At 39.1% G+C, this 19039-nt stretch overlaps 1 protein-coding gene across 2 annotated transcripts; it reads left to right on the forward strand.

Annotated features, from left to right (window-relative positions):
- The first annotated feature begins 1008 nt into the window (after nt 1–1008).
- On the forward strand, nt 1009–18840 carry CBR4 (carbonyl reductase 4). Of its 2 annotated transcripts, none has more exons than XM_063310820.1 (5): nt 1009–1203; nt 3036–3156; nt 3688–3824; nt 6090–6224; nt 18277–18840. In XM_063310820.1, the coding sequence occupies exons 1-5, from the start codon at nt 1065–1067 to the stop codon at nt 18453–18455; spliced, it is 711 nt and encodes a 236-aa protein (XP_063166890.1). In that variant the 5' UTR covers nt 1009–1064; the 3' UTR covers nt 18456–18840. The 2 variants fall into 2 exon arrangements, with proteins under 2 accessions (XP_063166890.1, XP_063166889.1); XM_063310819.1 differs by having other exon boundaries at nt 1009–1206; nt 18277–18838.
- Nucleotides 18841–19039: the final 199 nt, after the last annotated feature.

Consider the following 19039-nt stretch of genomic DNA (forward strand, 5'->3'; position numbering starts at 1 on the left):
CAATGCACAGAGAATAGAATGGTGGAAAATCTTGAGGTGAGCACTAATGAGTCAAGCTGAATTTACACTGGTCTTCATTATTCATATACTTCAGAGCAGGGTTTCTCAGCTAGGGTTCTGTGGAACCCTAGGGTTCTGAAAGAGGTCACCATGGGTTTATTTATTTAAACAATTCATTTTAAAAATTATTTCAAATTTGAGCAACTTCACGTTAAAGAGGTAAGTTTCATTCTTTATTTTTATTTTAAGAACACTGTTAATGTATATATACAGGCCTACTCGTGAAAGGAATATAATAATTTTGTAACTTGTGGCCTATATTGGAGGCTGAATGTGCAGGGGAACCCCAAGGCCTGAAAAATATTCAAGGGTTCCTCCATGGTCAGAAGGTTGAGAAAGATGGCTTCAGAGACTGGAATAACATGAAGTATTTCCCCTGGCTACTCTTATAGTACAGTATTAGGACTGTAATAGTTAAGAGGCTGAGCTAAATTAAGAACTCCTGACTTGTATCTGACCTCTGCCATGAATTTCATGGATAGTATTTGATATCCTTGTGCAGTTTTAACTCTTTCAACTGCTAAGTATTATTAAAATGCGTAATATTTAATTAGCTAGGTGATAGACTAATAACAGTATTCTTACATGCCAACGATGTGGCTATTATCTTCACAATGCAGTTCAAGTCTGACTTTTCAAGTCAGCTTTTGGCAGCTTTAGGAAGTAAATATTTGATGCAGATATAATTATCCCTATAAAAAGACTTTGGCATAATCTCAAATTATGGAATCTTTTACTTACATGTTATATCAAAGATTCCATGCCCTACCATCGGTACTTTTGAAAATTAAATATGGTAACATTCCCAAATCTGAGTGGATCTCTCTTTGTGTAGTCAGAGAAATTAAGTCAGCTACATGCATGCTGGTGATGGCCCCCTTTATTCCGTTTTTGGAACAGATTTTATAATCTATATTCTAAATAGTTGCTTAAGTGGAACAGAGGAGCAATATATGTCTATTGGCTATTAATACTAGTCATTATTTGTCAGTTATTTTTTGGAGATGTCAAAGGTTTGTGCTGTTTTTGGAGGTTCTCGTGGAATTGGTCGGGCTGTCGCACAGCTGCTAGCACAGAAAGGATATTGCCTGGCTGTTATAGCAAGAAATCTGGATATGGCTCAAGCTACTGTGGATGGCTTGGGTGGTAAGTAAATGTTGATATTTGTTTTTCACACATACCTTAGAAAACATATGGAACTCCTAAAATAACCCATTATCTAATGGAAATTTGCTGAATTGTTTTAAATTGAAGACACTTATAAATTCACTGATTCAACTCTTATGACTCGCTATGTTTCTTTTTGTAAATGTTATTAAACATGTAACTAATATGTTTATTAGTTTATAATATGTTTGTAACAACTAACAAAAGTAAACATATAACTAATATGGAGTCTGAAGATCTAAATACCCCTCCTGTGGACATTCCTGGCAATAAAATGCTTGTATGAAAGAGCTCCCACAAACTATTTTTGTTGAATTAATCACAAGTTTAAATCTATAGAAATGTGAAATACAAATGCCAAAATAGTTTTCCATGTTAGTTTTGATGTTTATTGGACATTCCAGTTTCCTTTTCCATGCTACCCTGTGTACTTGAATGTCTAAATTGGTGTTTCTATCCACTATTTATACATACTTATTATAGGGTTAGTTTATTGTAAGAAATATGTTAAATCCTCTAATACTAGAGTGGGTTTCTAAAATGCTTGGGTCTGCTGTTGCATATCTAGATGCCAAACAATATTTTAACTGAAGATACTTTTGTGTACTTTTCAGCAAATGATGGTTGTATTTCAACCCATCAAATAACAAAATTCATAGTTAATTACTTTATATGTGGTAATTACTAGGGCCTTGGCATGAGTACATACCTTGTCAAACCAAGGTTTAGAAAATTTGTTACACGCATTCTGAACTAACATAGATGGGCTTTGTATGTTTATGCATTGATCTGGTGATATCCTAGAAAATATCTAAGGCCAACTGGAACTCTCTGGTGTCTCTCATAGGCTTTTGAAGAGCTGAGTGCAAATGCTTGCTAGCCTGTGTGACAATTTAAAGGGAGGAGATGTCTTACACACTGCATTTTCAGGGGCCTCCTCAGCATACCAGCTTTCAAAGGGAAAAAAGAGCCATCAGTAAGGGAGATGGCCATGGTGAGGGAGGTGACACAAAAGTCTATATAGCAAGTAGCCAGTTTATGGACAATTAGCATATAGTTCAGCATAGTAGCTACTTGCCCTTTCAAGAAAATGAACAACCTCCTAGGGTTGTGCCATTTAGTATTAAGAAACCAAGTTTAATGGCCAGTTGTAGGAATATACAGTATATGTAAGCTGCCCAGAGTCTCTTGGAGTGGGCAGCTACAGATGCTACTGAAAATATTGGTACCCCTCCCCAATTTGCTGTGAAGTAAGTTGAACCTGACACAAGTACTGTAAATGGTATCCACCATTCTTTATTCCACCTTGCTTTTGATGTATGACTTAACATGTTATTGTAAATAATAAAACAAATTAAAGTGGCATATTTAGGAATATACAGAGCACTATGTATTTGTGCCAAAACAGTCATCATTAAATTTTTAATTTTTATCACAAATGCTCAGTTTAAGTGAAGCTTATTCACTTCCATCTCTTACTGTGATAATAATCATGCAGTATAACTTAAGGGTCTGCTTAAGATCTGTTAAATGAATGTTTAAGCTTTATTTTTTTTCCAATGGGAAAGTGTTTGTTGGATTAATATCCCACCTTTTGATCAGGAGCTGAAGCCCTGGGTACATTTATAAAAAATACATTCTTCAGTAGTGGGTGCTGCTCAGATAAAGCTTGCAACCTCATTATTTATTGCTTTCAGTAATCCAAATGCAGGTAGTTGTTCTTATAATTAACGATAGTTCTGTTTTAAGAATTGCAAAATCTGATTTTGAGTAATTTACATCTCATCATGGATTTGATTTCAACACAGCAGGTCATCTTGCACTGAGTTGTGATATCACCAAAGAAGAAGCCATCCAAAATACATTTAAAGAAATAGAGAATAATTTCGGTCCTATACGCTATCTGGTTAATGCTGCAGGTATCAACAGGTTAGTTTCACATTTAAGTTATAATTGAATACACACATGAAAATATCTTATATAAATAAAAACAGTGCAGTTTATTTTGTTTCAGAAAATAAAGAATGCATAAAACATTATGATAGATTTTCCCTTCTTTAACCTTAAGATAGTCAACAATATTTCATTATCTTGAAATAACCTTTTAATTTGCTTGAATCTATAAATTGATCAAATGCTAAATAGAATTTTAGGGGTTTTTTATATATCAATTTCATCTTAAAAGAAATTTAAACTTGGGTAAGACTTCAGGGTCTGTTCAAATATATTGCAGTTACAGGGTGACAGTTTAAGCAAAGTTTCATAGATAAAATATTCTGGAAACAAACAAAGCTTGATAGTTAATCCTTAATCATCAACATACCTTTAATAAATACAGTAAGTCGAGTTTAGGTACACAACTTCATAATGAAATTATTGGAATAACTTCAGCATGATCAACTATAATCAGTTTTTTTCTAGATAAAACTGAATTTGCTTGAATTTCTTTCTTGATTCTAGGGATGGACTACTGTTGCGAACCAAGTCTGATGATATGATATCCCAGCTTCAGACCAATCTTTTGGGAACCATGTTGACATGCAAAGCTGCTGTAAAGAGTATGATTCAACAGCAGGGTGGTGCTATTGTTAATGTAGGTATGTCTACCTAAGCAAACTTGGATACATTATTTTAGTACTGATTTTTCTGGAATCAATGTAAGCTGTGTTTAAAAATTCCCTTGTATAAGCTAATATATTTGAAAGTTATTATCAGAATTAACCCTAATATTTTGGGTCCAAAATACTCCTTTTTATGTGGTGTCTTTTGCCTACAGAAAGTGGTTTACATTTCAGGATAAAATAACATTTGTGCTTGTACAAGAGCTTGATCAAGAAGAAGAATGAAAATTACATTAGAAGTTACAGCTCTGCATGAACTCTTTTGCTAATAATGCCTTTTACAGCTAAGCATCAATTGGGGGGGGAGTGATTTGTAATGTGTAGGAGGCATGCACTTAGTATCAGTTGGCAACTCCTTAAAGGCATTTTTAAGACGTGCCAGAAGGTGAAATATACCTGGTCATGTATGATCCAAATTAGCTTTTCCACTGCAATTCCAGATCATTGCCTTTACATATATTTTAAAAAGAACACTTTTGGCATTCACAGTTCTTCAGATCTGGACCATTATTTCAGTTACCATTTATTTCACATTAGTGTACCCATTCTATGGAGCGATTCGCATATAAGAATCTTTTATTGATTAATTGATTTATTGCATTTCTTCACTGCCCATCACGACAAACCACTCTACACTTTTTGTACTAAATATCTTACTAAGAGTAAGAATTTTTCTTAGCTGGAGGGCCATATAAGCTCTGGTAAACAAGTACATTAACAAGCCTTTTAAACTCCTTCCATTCTGAGAAGTTTTGGAAAATGAGGGAAGGAAGCTTCTATAGTATCTGGAGTTAGGCCCATAACTGCAGTTTGTAGATAATGGGTATCCATATGTATTCTAAATTATTCAAAGATGCTTACAACCATAATTGTTAAGCGCTCCAATTCCAACATTTGCTTTACATTACAGCATAGGTTATTATATTTAATTGTTAGCTTTATGTTGTAAACCAGGAGCTGAAAATAGAAAAGTAGGGCGCAGTTACTGATGGATGGAAGGAAGGAATGAAATGTTTGTATTTGTCATGGGGAAACTCACATTTAATATAAATCAAATTTAACTGATGCACCTGCTGTATGTCAAGAATAACTGTCTCCTTTCTACTTTGATGCATTTATGTATCTTTCCCTTTAGCAGTATTAGAATGTTTATTTTCCTTGATATCCTGTGTGGCCCCAAATACCTATAGATGTTATGTGCTTTGAGAAACTATAAGACTGTCAAGGATGCTGATTAACAACATCCTTATCAACTCCTCCTTCCATTTTTAGTAGGCCAGGTCAGACTGTTAGAATAACAGCTAAGAGATGATTCTCGTACATCAGAGCAGAAAGTCCTGCATTTCAGAGGAGGTTGTTGAATTCTCCTTCAGGATGTTACACCAAGTTTCTGTCTTTATTTCCTTTCCTTACCAGTTGCAAAACAATTGCTTCTACATTTGTGCCTATTCAATATATGTACATGCCCAATCATTTTTTTTTAATCCTATATAAGAACTTTGTAACCTTGTAGCTGGTGCTCATGGCTCTTCTGGGTGCAAGAGACCAATGACTCACTGCTTTGAAAAATAAATAATTATTCAGTGCTCTAGTTTTGGCATTTCTTGGGTGAGTTTTCCACCAGAGAAGGAGGGTTTTCTTTTTCCTTTCAGTGTTTCAAAACAAAATGGTGCTTCTCTAGTCAAAGAATTCCAAACAAAACACCTGCTGTGTTATAACAGTTTCATAACACCTTCTTCTTCAGCTCTGAAGATATTCCTTATATTGTTGTTGCTTTTTAAAAATGGCTGTGGCTAAACACATTTTTCACTCATTTTTAAAACAGAAAATGTAGCCGGGTAAAATTTAGATAGCTTTAATTTTCAAACTCTGCATTTTTTCTGTATAGATTGATTTCATTTCATTTCATTTCATTTCATTTCATTTCATTTCATTTCATTATTTCAAGTATGTATAAAAGCAAATAATATGAAGAAGGTAATTACATTCATATCCTATTAAGTTACCATAATTAATATTGGTATGTTGATTTAAATCTTTGAGTATACATTGGGTGTATGTAAATTATTTTGTCCAAATGCAGGTTTGATTCTTCACTGTAAGGACTTCAAACACATTAAATAAATAAAATGGCCACTTTTTAAATTGAAAGTTACCAACATTCAGTACTGTTATTGTAAACTGAATATGTATGATTACAAATTTTAAACTTGGGCTTCATTACTTTTATGTTCATTTTAGGAAGTATTGTTGGATTAAAAGGCAATGCTGGTCAGAGTATATATAGTGCCAGCAAAGCAGGATTAGTTGGATTCTCACGTTCTTTTGCTAAAGAAGTAGCACGAAAGAACATTCGAGTCAACATGGTTGCTCCAGGTGAGTTTTGGGTTCAGTGCTTATTCCTTAAGTTTCATATAAAATTCAGTATTTTAGGAATATGAAAGTCACAAAACATGGGCACGTAGCTATATAAATGTAAAAGAGGCAGTGGGAATTGTATCAGCTTCATATTCAGGAGGTAAAGAAAATGAAAATGGTTGCTAAAGCTAATTGTAGTGTTTTTTTAAAAAAATTTTTTTCCAGGTAATAGTTTTTACTTCAGTGACAGTCCTGACTGTTGACTGTACTTGTACACACACACGGGAGGCACTTGAAGTGGCCACACAAGCTTTTGAGATCCTGCCAAATGGTGTTAGACAGCAGGAATAATTACAGGGTATCTGGAGGTATATCTGTATATAATACAGTATATCTCTAAAAAAAATGTGAAGATACTGTGGTACTGTGCTTGAGTAGCACGTATTGATACATATAACTAGATTCCTTGTCTCATGGTGTATTATTTTCATGCTGATACCATTTTCAAACCATGTCTTCTTTAACAATAACTTTCCTTTTTCTAAAGCAGAACTGTGCAGAGACTGAACAGATGAATCGTTATTGTTTTAGCTGAATACTTCATCATTTTATGTATTAATGAATCATTAATGAATCATTAATACATAAATCATTTTATGTATTAATGTTCACAGAATAATTAATGTTCTTGCATGAACTGTGCCATTTAGTTTCAGTAATTCTGTTGGATCTTTTCTTTACTGATCCTAGCAATTTTGGATTTGAATATTAATTAGTACCTTTTGGCATCTCATAAAGACCCTAATAATGAATAATAGTGAATAGCATTCAGTCAAGTTGTTGGATATCAGAGTATAACCTCCAGCTTTTTTCCAAGAGAAAAATACATTTATCAACCATCGTCTTAGCTGATTTTATTAAATTCTCATGTCTGTTCATTATACTTTACTAAAATTACAGCTACATATATTTTCTTTGGAGCATGCCCTACTAAGAACTGTTAAACTGATTTCTGTGTCAGCATGCAAAGATTAATTGTTAAGACTATGAATGTGAATTGCTTTCTATTTATTTATAGTGATATATAGTGATATATATATACAGTATACACTGCGTGCACAATTATTAGGCAAGTTGTATTTTTGAGGATGAATTTCATTATTGAACAACTACAGTGGTCTCAGTCAATCCAAAATGTTAATAAACCTCAAACCTGAATATTTAAGGAAGTAAAAGTGAGGTTCTGGCTTTCTTAGGAGCATATCTATGTGTGCACAATTATTGGGCAACTATTAGCGTGCAGAATTATTACGCAACTAAATGAAAAACGAAAATTCCCCCATCTCGTTTATTTTCATCTGTTAAAGTGAGAATAAACAACTCAAAATTTACAAATAAACATTTCTGACATTTCAAACAAAAAATCAGTGACAAACAGAGCCACCCTTCTTTGCAATAACAGTCATAAGCCTTCCATTCATGGAGTCTGTCAGTTTCTTGATCTGTTGACGATCAACTTTTTGTGCAGCAGCAACCACAGCCTCCCAGATACTGTTCAGAGAGGTGTACTGTTTTCCTTCACCGTAAATCTCCCGTTTGAGAAGGGCCCACAAGTTCTCAATAGGGTTTAGGTCAGGTGAGGAAGGAGGCCATGTCATTATTCTTTCATCTTTGAGGCCTTTCCTGGCTAGCCACGCAGTGGAGTACTTCAATGCATGCGATGGAGCCTTGTCCTGCATAAACATCATGGTCTTCTTAAAAGATGCAGACTTTTTCCTGTACCACTGCTGGAAGAAAGTGTCTTCTAAAAACTGGCAGTAGGTTTGGGAGTTGATTTTGAGTCCATTTTCAACCCAAAAAGGTCCAACTAGCTTATCTTTAATAATACCAGCCCATACCAGTACCCCACCTCCATCTTGCTGGCGTCTGAGTCGAAGTGGAGCTCTGTGCCCGTTACTGATCCAGCCACAGGCCCATCCATCTGGTCCGTAAATCCTTTGAAAAATTTGTCTTCAGATATTTCTTGGCCCAGTCTTGCCGTTTCAACTTATGTGTCTTGTTCAGTGGTAGTGGAGTTTCAGCCTTCCTTACCTTGGCCATGTCTCTGAGCACTGAACACCTTGTACTTCTGGGCACTCCAGGTAGGTTGCAGTTCTGGAATATGACAGCACTGGAGGATAATGGGTTCCTGGTAGCTTCACGTTTGATTCTTCTCAAATCTTTGGCAGTTAATTTGCGTCTTTTTTTCTCAACATGTTTCTTGCGACCCTGTTGACTATTTGCAACAAAAGGTTTGATGGTTCTGTGGTCACGCCCCAATATCTTAGCAATTTCAAGAGTGCTGCATCCCTCTGAAAGACTTCTTACAATTTTTGACTTTTCAGAGTCAGTTAAATCACTTTTTTGGCCCATTTTGCCTGAGGAAAAGAAGCTGCCTAATAATTATGCACACCCTGATATAGGGTGTTGATCTCCTTAGGCCACACCCTCCCTCATTACACAAATACACATCACCTGATATGCTTATATCCAATAAGCATTCAGGTTTATACAGCTTGGGGGTGGAAAATATGCATAAAAATGATGACACAGTCAAAATACTCACTTGCCTAATGTTGGCAGAGTGCTAGAAAGCATTTGGTCCAGGAGAGATCAGAATAGTCACACACCAGGCATTTCTATAAAAATAAATTTATTTACAGAAAGCACAGCTAATTTGATCAATCAATCAATCAATCAATCAATCAATCAATCAATATTTACAGGCTTTGCATTTTCACAGGCTCTCAGAGAGGAGAGAGATCTCCCTCAGCTGCATACTCTCTGCAAGCCTAAAGAGAAGGAACTAAGTAACAAGCAAACTGCCCTCGTTTCAGGCTATGCAACTATTAACACCTAAAAAGAGGACAATTAAATTCAACCTCTTCACCCGGCCAGAATGATTAGTTACCATAGTAACCTTAATCTGTAGCAGAAAACAATATACCAATACTCCCCTTTTTATGCTACAGAATGAGACACAAACCAATTTTCTTTGTCAACTCTGTATGTCTTTCCATTCACAATATTTTAACATTATCTCCCCTTTGGTTTAACAGAAAGCTACCATCCTTCTTCCTGTGTATTTCCAAACCTAGGTAATTGGTTACAGTTCCAAGGCTTTTTAATGTGAAATGGCTTTTCATGAAGGCTTCAAAATCAAGCCTTTGTTTTTCTGTTGGTGTGAACAGCAGCAAATCATCAACATAAATGCACAGATACATACAGCCTTGTTTGTCTTTCTTCATATATACTTTTCTTTTTTCAGAACCAAAATTCTGCAGTTTTTCATCTGATTTTTGGTTCCAGGATCTAGCAGCTTGTTTTAACCCATAGATTGACTTCTGCAGTTCACAGACTAGATTTTCCCCTTTTTCATAACCAGGGGGTTGCTGCATGTATAATGTGTGGTCTAAATCACCATAGAGAAATGCAGTTTGAATGTCATAGTAGTGAACTGACATTCCTTTGAGTGCAGCAATTTTTAACAGTAATCTAATTGATTCACCTTTAGTAACTGGTGCAGAAGTCTTGTCAAAGTCTAAATCTTTCCTTTGAGTGAACCCTTTTGCAACTAACCTTGTTTTATATTTTTGGATTTTGCCATCAGCATCCCTTTTCAGTTTGAAAACCCACCTACAACCTAGACAGCGTTCATTGGGAGGTAGATTTACCAGTTTCCATGTTTTATTTTCTTTCAAGGATGCTAACTCCTGTTGCATGGCAGAATGCCAATTTTGTGCAATCTCAGGTGGTAAAGCATTCACTTGTTCTAAAGACTCAGGTTCTGTGAATATGTGAAAAGCTTTTACTATTTCAACCTGAAAACGTGATGGAGGAACGCCTTTATTACTTCTCTGAGATCTGTGAGGTAATACAGGGCTTAAATTTTGACTCCTATCACTTTCCTGAGAAGCATCTGTCTCATCAGACAGATCTTCAGTTTGCTTTTCTGGTTTAATGTCCTCATTAGGCAAAAGATCACAATCAGCAAGTCCTTGCTGTTCTCTTGTGGTCAGATCAACTGGAGAGCTAGAATTTAATCTCCTCCAGTTTTGTTCAGCAAAAGAAGCACTTTTGCTAATTATCAATTTCTCTCCCATTATGAACCTGTAGCTCCTCTGGCTTCGTTCATAACCAACAAAGATGGCTTTCTTTGTTGTGGGGCCTCCTTTCCTTCTCTGTTGCCCATGTCACAAAATCTTTAAATTTCTCAAATGCCTCATCTTTATGTTTTAAGATGTAGATAAATGTGTATCTTGAAATCATCAATTATGGTCATGCATACCTTGCTTGTCCAAGACTTGGAGCAAAAGGACCAATAATGTCAGAGTGTACAATTTCCAAAGGTCTAGTTGTAACTCTGTCACTGTGCTTACTCACAGGAGCTTTTAGTGTTTTGCATTCTTTGCAAACTACACAATCTAAGTATTTGTCACAGGGTTTTATCTTTAGGTCAGCACGCAGCTGTGGCATTTGTGCTATATACTTGAAATTAGCATGACCAAATCTTCTTTGCATCAGGTGTACACATTGGTCATGATATCGAGCGTTGCCAACTGCAGCCAAGCAGCTTGGCTTCCTTGCATTTTGCACAATGTACAAGGAGTCTTTTAACATACCAGTAGCACACAATTTCCCATTTTTACGTATCACAACCATTTTTCTTAAATGTTATGACATACCCTGTTGCAGCCAATTGTGCCACAGATAAAAGGTTTGATTGTAAATTTGGCACATACAACACACCTTTTACAGTTTCTCCCAAGCAGGATAAATACAAGTCACCTTGTAATTTTGGTCACAGACCCATCAGCCAAAGATACACTGTGTTTTTCAGTTTTAGACAGTGACACAAAAGAGCTTTTACAATTACATAAATGATAATTGGCCCAAGAATCTAACACCCATACATCAGAATTACCCTTCTCAGCAACCTGTGCAATTTGGGTTGTCTGAAGAGCCTTCTTCTGTGTTGCCGTTGTGTCTTCTTCTCTGTCTTTCTAGTCTTGGGTCTCAAGGCACAGTCTTTCTGCAAATGTCCAGCTGAACCACAAGTGAAGCATCGCTGGTTGGCTAGTGCTGTGGCCTCAGCTTCTTTTCCCTTGTTTTCTGGTACTGCAGCTTTCCAGAAGAGATGGGGGGGGATCTTTCCTCTCTCTTCTCCCATTCAGCGAGTAAGCGCTGTGTAACATACGATGGGGTGAGGTCTGCTTCAGGCATAGCCTCCAGGGCACAAATCAGAGTGTCCCACGTTTCATTCAGTGAGGACAGAAGATACAGGATTTTGTGAGAGGTGTAAATTCCATTCCTCTCTCCTGCAACTCAACAGACAGCTGCTGAATATAATGCAGGTGCTCAGGAAGGCTATCTCCTTCTGCAAGGTAGGCTTTATACAGCTTTTTTGTCAGGGTAACTTTACTCCCTGCTGTTGCCTTTACATACAAGTCTCTCAAAGTGTCCCAAAGTTGCTTTGCAGACTGCATACCTCGCACGTGGACTAGCTGATTGTCCTCAACTCCCAGGATAATGGTGGCTCTAGCCCGCTCATCCTGCCTAAGCCATTCAGCACTGGGATTTTGGGGGGTTTGCTCACCAATTGGCAACCAAAGATTCTCTCTGCGAAGATACATCTCTACCTTCAGGGCCCAATTCAAATAGTTGGTCTCTGATAGGCGCTCCAGAGGCATCACTGAGGGCTAGGAGGTAGCCATGGCTTCTTCCTTCTTTTGTAAGTCACCTCAGCTGGCTTCTTTGTCCTGTAGACCGGCAGTTGCTAGAAAATCTCCAGGTGGCTCCAAAGAAAATCTTCACAGGTCTTTGCTACCTGCCTTTAAATTGTGCATGAGGTGTGGAGCTGATCTCTCTATTCTCTCTGGGATTTTACTGGGCTTACTGGGTTTACTGGGCTGCTTACTGGGCCCATAACCTGTTGGCACAGTGCTAGAAAGCATTTGGCCCAGGAGAGATCAGAAAAGTCACACACCAGGCATTTCTATAAAAATAAATTTATTTACAGAAAGCACAAAAACATATTTACAGGCTTTGCATTTTCACAGGCTCTCAGAGAGGAGAGAGATCTCCCTCAGCTGCATATTCCCTGCAAGCCTAAAGAGAAGGAACTAGCAAACTGCCCTCGTTTCAAGCTGTGCAACTATTAACACCTAAAAAGAGGACAATTAAATTCAACCTCTTCACCCGGCCAAAATGATTAGTTATCATAGTAACCTTAATCTGTAGCAGAAAATTATATACCAATACCTAATAATTGTGCACACAGTGTGTGTATACACACACACACACACACACTGTATATATACATATACAATCACAATCCCTTCTCACCCCTATGGGTGGTATGGGTCTTCCTCACCCTCGGGTCCTGTACCAGAGGCCTGGGAGTTTGAGGGTTCTGCACAGTATCTTAGCTGTTCCTAGCATTGTACTCTTCTGGGCAGATAGCTCTGATGTTGCTTCTGGGATCTGTTGGAGCCACTCTCCCAGCTTGGGGGTCACAGCCCCAGGTGCCCCTACCACCCCTGGGACCACTTTGGCCTTCACTTTCCATATCTTCTCTAGTTCTTCCTTCAGACCCTGGTACTTTTCCAGCTTCTCATGTTCCTTCTTCCTGATGTTGCTGTCACTTGGCACTGCTACATCTATCACTACTGCTGTCTTCTGGTCCTTGTCTACTATCACAATGTCTGGTTGATTGGTCAGTACCTGCCTGTCTGTGTGGATCTGAAAGTCCCACAGAATCTCCCATCTGGACTTGGAAGGGTCTAGCCCATACACTATGCAGATGTTCCTGTACACAATGCCAGCTACTTGGTTGTGCTGTTGACTGTATACTCTTCCTGCCTGCATCTTACACCTTACCACTATGTGTTGGACTGTCTCTGAGGCCTCTGTGCGCAGTTTACACCTCGGGTCCTGTCTAGTGTGGTAGACCCCTGCTTCTGTGGATCTGGTGCTTAGTGCCTGTTTTTGTGCTGCTATGATCAGTGCCTCTGTGCTGTCTTTTAGTGCAGCCCTTTCCATCCACTGGTAGGATTTCCCAAGGTCAGTCTCCTCAACTATCTGTTGATGGTACATCCCATGCAGGGTCTTGTCTTGCCATGGCACTTCCTCTGCTTGATCTTCCATGTCTGCTGCTGCCTCATGCATTCTCAGCAGCTCATCTTTAGGTGCCATCTTTGACACCAGACCCTGCCTACCCTCTTTCCGGCTGGTGTACAGACTCTGGGTGTTGGACTTGGGGTGGAAGCCTCCGTACATTGTGAGGAGCTTCCAGGTCTTCATGTCAGCAGCCTCCATGTCCTCCTTTGGCCAGCTCACTGTACCGGCAGGGTATCTGATGACTGGCAGGGCATACATGTTGATGGCGTGGATCTTGTTTTCCCCATTGAGATTGTTCTTCAGGACCTGTCTTATTTTTTGGTGGTACTTGGATGTTGCCGTCTTCCTTGCCTCCTCATTGTGGTTCCCATGTGACTGTGGAATACCAAGGTACTTGTAGCTGGTCTGAATGTCTGCTATGTGGCCTGCTGGTAGTTCCACACCATCAGTCTACTTACTACTATCATCCAGTCACACTTTTCTAGTCCAAATGACATCCCAATGTCTTCAGTGCAGATCTGGGTCAGGTGGATCAGTGAGTCGATGTCTTGTTCATTCTTAGCATACAGCTTGATGTTATCCATGTAGAGGAGGTGGCTGGTGGTAGTTCCACTCTTGAACTTGTATCCATATCCAGTCCTTGTGATTATGTGCGAGGGGGTTCAAGCCTATGCAGAACAGCAGTGGGGACGGTGCATCACCACAAGATGGCCACTTGTGCGAGCTGTCTTGAGTTGACTTCCAGTGTTGTCTTCCACAGTCCCACTGAGTTCTTGAGGAATGTCCTTAGTGTTCTGTTGACTTTGTATAGTGCTAGGCATTCACAGATCCCTGTGTGTGGCATTGAGTAGTAGGCTTTCCTGTAGTCAATCCAGGCTGTGTTCAGATTGGTCCTTCTAGGCCTTGAGTCTCGGGCGACTGCTCTATCTATGAGCAACTGGTGTTTTGAGCCTCTGGTGTTGTTTCTAGTGCCCTTCTGAACTGTGCTCATGTACTGGCCCATATGGTCCTGCAGCTTGGCGGCTATGATGCCTGATAGGACTTTCCATGTTGTGGGGAGGCAGGTTATTGGCCGGTATTTGGACGGTGCTGTTCCCTTGTGGGGGTCTTTCATGATTAGCACTGCCCTACCTTGTGTTAACCAGTCTGGGTTGGAGCTTGCTGCTAGCAACTGGTTCATATGTGCTGCTCAGCGTTTATGTACTGCAATTAGTTTCTTTAGCCAGTAGGTGTGGATCATGTCCAGGCCAGGTGCTGTCCAGCTCTTCATGTTGTTAACCCGCTGTTGGATGTCTGCTACTGTGATGGTGATTGGTTCCTGTTCTGGGAGATTGCTGTGGTCTGCTCTGGTAGCCAGTGCTGTGACCCTTTGTTTAGCAGTCTCTAGGGCTTCAGATGAAGTCAGGCCCTTGTATTTTTTCAGTAGCCGAGTCTTATCCTTAACCTCCACACCCTTCTGTAGTTCTACCAGCTAACTTCTCTCTGAGTTACCTTGATCTTAGCCTCCAACCTCATTTTCTGGGGGTGGGGGTGCGGGGGCTGGTATACACTGCTGTTCTTCTTGATCATGTAGCCAAGCATATCCAGAATTACAGCGGCTGTAGCGTATACCAGTTTGAGCTTTAGTGGTAGTAGGGATTGTTGTGAGGGCTCTGTTGGCATCTTCTAGCATACTGTCTGATGGTACTTCTCCACTGAGCCTTGGTAATCTGTCTTGAGAGTTGACTGTAGCTAGTTTTTCCATAATCTTTTGCCTCATATTGGCTGCTGTGCTTTGTAATAGAGCAGGTGGCAGTGATGCTCTAGCTTCAAGTGTTGGCTGCACCTCCAGTTGTTCTTCCGGGTCTTCTTGAGTCTGGGATATAATGTGTAGTTGGTCTATCTCAAGTTGTGAGAGAGCTTCCTCCTCACTATGTTGAAGTGTTGGGTAACTAGCTGCTTCTCAGTGTGGATGCAGGACTTCTGTCCAACCATAATTCCCTCATATGTTTCATACATCCCCTCTCATTAGGTCTACTGTTGTAGTAGCATTCAATCAATTCCAGGCTCTTTTGTCTTGTCCATGTATGGTTTCTTCCAGTAGCCTACTTATCATGAGGTTGTCCTGGTTCCCCAACATCTGACCTGGACCTTGTTAATCCGGGCAATGTCTGAGCTGGCATGACTCTCTTAGTTTGTGTCACTCTCATATTTGAGGGAGGCAGGTGAAGCGTTAAGGGGCCTTTGCCCAAGGACCCCTACTGGTAAAGTAGGTACTAGCTGGATTTGAACCCCAGTCTCCTGCTCCAAAGGCGGGACTCTAACCACTACGCTATCCAGCCATTTAAAGTGAAGAAGGCACTCATAAACAGGCCTGAGGGAAGTTTCCATATTTAGAATTTATACTTCCAACTTGACTACATACTGAAATATTTCAATTAGTTTTAAGAGTATGTTTGTAGTATGTAGTCAAGTTGGAAGTATGGATTCTAAATATGGAAACTTCCCTCAGGCCTGTTTATGAGTGCCTTCTTCACTTCAAACTTCAATGTGCTGTCAAGCATTGATAACTTACCTGTACTGGCCAAACCTTTATGTGAAGAAGATTTTATTTAATTCTGGAATGCACGATGGATTAAATCACTTTCTGCATTGGCCGAAGAATCAGAAGGAGAGCAAGACTTAGAGTTCATCATCAGTAATTGATGAGCAAGCAGATAGGTTACATGGTCAGTCTTCCCAAATACTGTACAGTACTGTGCAAAGTTTTAGGCAGGTGTGAAAAAATGCTGTAAAGTAAGAATGCTTTCAAAAATAGATATTGTAATTGTTTATGTTTATCAATTTACAAAATGCAAAGTCAGCGAACAGAAGAAAAATCTAAATCAAATCAATATTTGGTGTGACTACCCTTTGGCTTCAAAACAGCATCAATTCTTACACTTCCACACTTTGTACACTTGCACAAAGTCAGGGATCTTGTAGGATTAGAGTCAGGTGTATGATTAACAAATTATACCAAGCAGGTGCTAATGATCATCAATTTCATATGTAGGTTGAAATACAGTCATTAACTGAAATAGAAACAGCTGTGTAGGAGGCTTAAAACTGGGTGAGGAACAGCCAAACTCCGCTACTAAGGTGAGGTTGTGGAAGACAGTTTCATGTCACTGGTCATACACCATGGCAAGACTAAGCACAGCAACAAGACACAAGATAGTTATGCTGCATCAGCAAGGTCTCTCCCAGGCAAAAATTTCAAAGCAGACTGGAGTTTCAAGATGTGCTGTTCAAGCTCTTTTGAAGAAGCACAAAGAAACAGGCAAAGTTGAGGACTGTAGATGCAGTGGTCAGCCAAGGAAACTTAATGCAGCAGATGAAAGACACATCATGCTTATTTCCCTTTGACATTGAAAGATGTCCAGCAGTGCCATCAGCACAGAACTGGTGGCAGTCAGTGGGGTTCAGGTATACCCATCTACTGTCGGGAGAAGTCTGGCCAGAAGTGGTCTTCGTGGAAGAACTGTGGCCAAAAGGCCATACCTCCGATGTGGAAACAAGGCTAAGTGACTCAACTGTTTATGAAAACATAGGAACGGGTGCAGAAAAGTGGCAGCAGGTGCTCTGGACTGATGAGTCAAAATTTGAAATATTTGGCTGTAGCAGGAGGCAGTTTGTTCACCGAAGGGCTGGATAGCGGTACAGTAACGAGTGTCTGCAGGCAACAGTGAAGCATGGTGGAGGTTCCTTGCAAGTTTGGGGCTGCATTTGTGCAAATGGAGTTGGAGATTTGGTCAGGATCAATGGTGTCCTCAGTGCTGAGAAATACAGGCAGATACTTATCCATCACGCCATACCATCAGGAAGGCATGTGACTGGCCCCAAATTTATTCTGCAGCAGGACAATGACCCCAAACATACAGCCAATGTCATTAAGAACTATCTCCAGTGTAAAGAAGAACAAGGAGTCCTGGAAGTGATGGTTTGACCCCCACAGAGCCCTGATCTCAACATCATTGAGTCTGTCTGGGATTACATGAAGAGACAGAAGGATTTGAGGCAGCATACATCCACAGGAGATCTGTGGTTCTCCAAGATGTTTGGAACAACCTACCTGCCGAGTTCCTTCAAAAACTGTGCAAGTGTACCTAGAAGAATTGATGCTGTTCTGAAGGCAAAGGGTGGTCACACCAAATACTGATTTGATGTGGATTTCTCTTCTGTTTGCTCACTTTGCATTTTGTAAATTGATAAACATAAACAATTACAATATATATTTCTGAAAGCATTCTTATTTTACAGCATTTTTTCACACCTGCCTAAAACTTTTGCACAGTACTGTATATTGAAATAAATGTTTGGTATTTTTAAAAATGATAGTAATGATTTCTAAGTAGGCATCTGCATTAGCACTTAAAGATGTTATGCAAACTTGTGCTATTTATTTATAATTGGGGGGTAACACATTTCCTTCTTCTCTGGGCATTGATAAGTAGGCTGAAACGTGTTCTCTGTTGCAACACACACAGGTGTTTGGATGACTGAAAAGAGAAATAACATTTAAATTATAGTGTTCTGGGCTTGGAGAAGAAAGAATATGTTTAGTCTGATCAAATTTCTTATTTTAAATTGGATGCATTTATGGGACTACTTCCCATTAAAATCACTACTGAGACACAGGGCTGTTTCAGATAACAAATAACATATTAAGAGATATTGTGGCTTGCTTGTTTTTTGTGATTTGGAAATGATGGTTTATCACATAGCCTATTGCATGACACTAACGATTCATCATTGTACGCATTTTTTTCTTGAGTTGACTCCTGGTTGTCCAGCTGTGGTATATATGTTTTGAAGTCATGTGACACTGAATATCAGGAGACTATAAATTGTGTTAAAATTTATTCTTATTTCATAATCTTCTCCCTTTTAGGCTTCATTCATACAAATATGACAGCACACTTGAAAGAAGAAGAATTGAAAAAAACGATTCCTCTTGGAAGATTTGGGCAGCCTGAGGAAGTTGCCCAAAGCATTGCATTCCTTTTAGAGACTCCTTATGTAACAGGCCTCGTTCTGGTTGTAGATGGAGGTTTGCAGCTTCTGATTTAAACACCATGAATTCTACATGAAAGGTTATTCAGCAATTCTAAAAATCCCCAAGATATCTGAGTAGTACCCCCTTACTATGTTTTAATTCAGATTAAAAGAAAAAAAAGATTACAAGGTTTCATTTTTGGTTGTGTTTGAAAATATAAGAAAGAGAGGATTAAAATAAATATATTATAAAAACTATTAATAGAGTATTTTATTTTTCCTGCAAGGCTGGCTAACGGAACATTGGATACTCTGAAGATAATCTCTAAGCTCAATGGAACTTTTTGCTGAGATGGCCCAGAGATACTTCTGTCTATTTGGAGGGTCAGACTCAGTTGAAAATCTGCAGGATTCCCCTGTTTTTTTGGCATGTTCTGAAATAGTGCTGGAGCTGGGTAGCATATTATCTCAATGGAACTTTTTGCTGAGATGGCCCAGAGATACTTCTGTCTATTTGGAGGGTCAGACTCAGTTGAAAATCTGCAGGATTCCCCTGTTTTTTTGGCATGTTCTGAAATAGTGCTGGAGCTGGGTAGCATATTATCTCAGCCTGGAAGCTGGCACAATTAATCCCTTCCCAGTTTGACAGAATATAAAAT

This window comes from Candoia aspera, chromosome 8 (genome assembly GCF_035149785.1).
Source record: "Candoia aspera isolate rCanAsp1 chromosome 8, rCanAsp1.hap2, whole genome shotgun sequence".
In the NCBI taxonomy this organism is placed as follows: Eukaryota; Metazoa; Chordata; class Lepidosauria; order Squamata; family Boidae; genus Candoia; species Candoia aspera.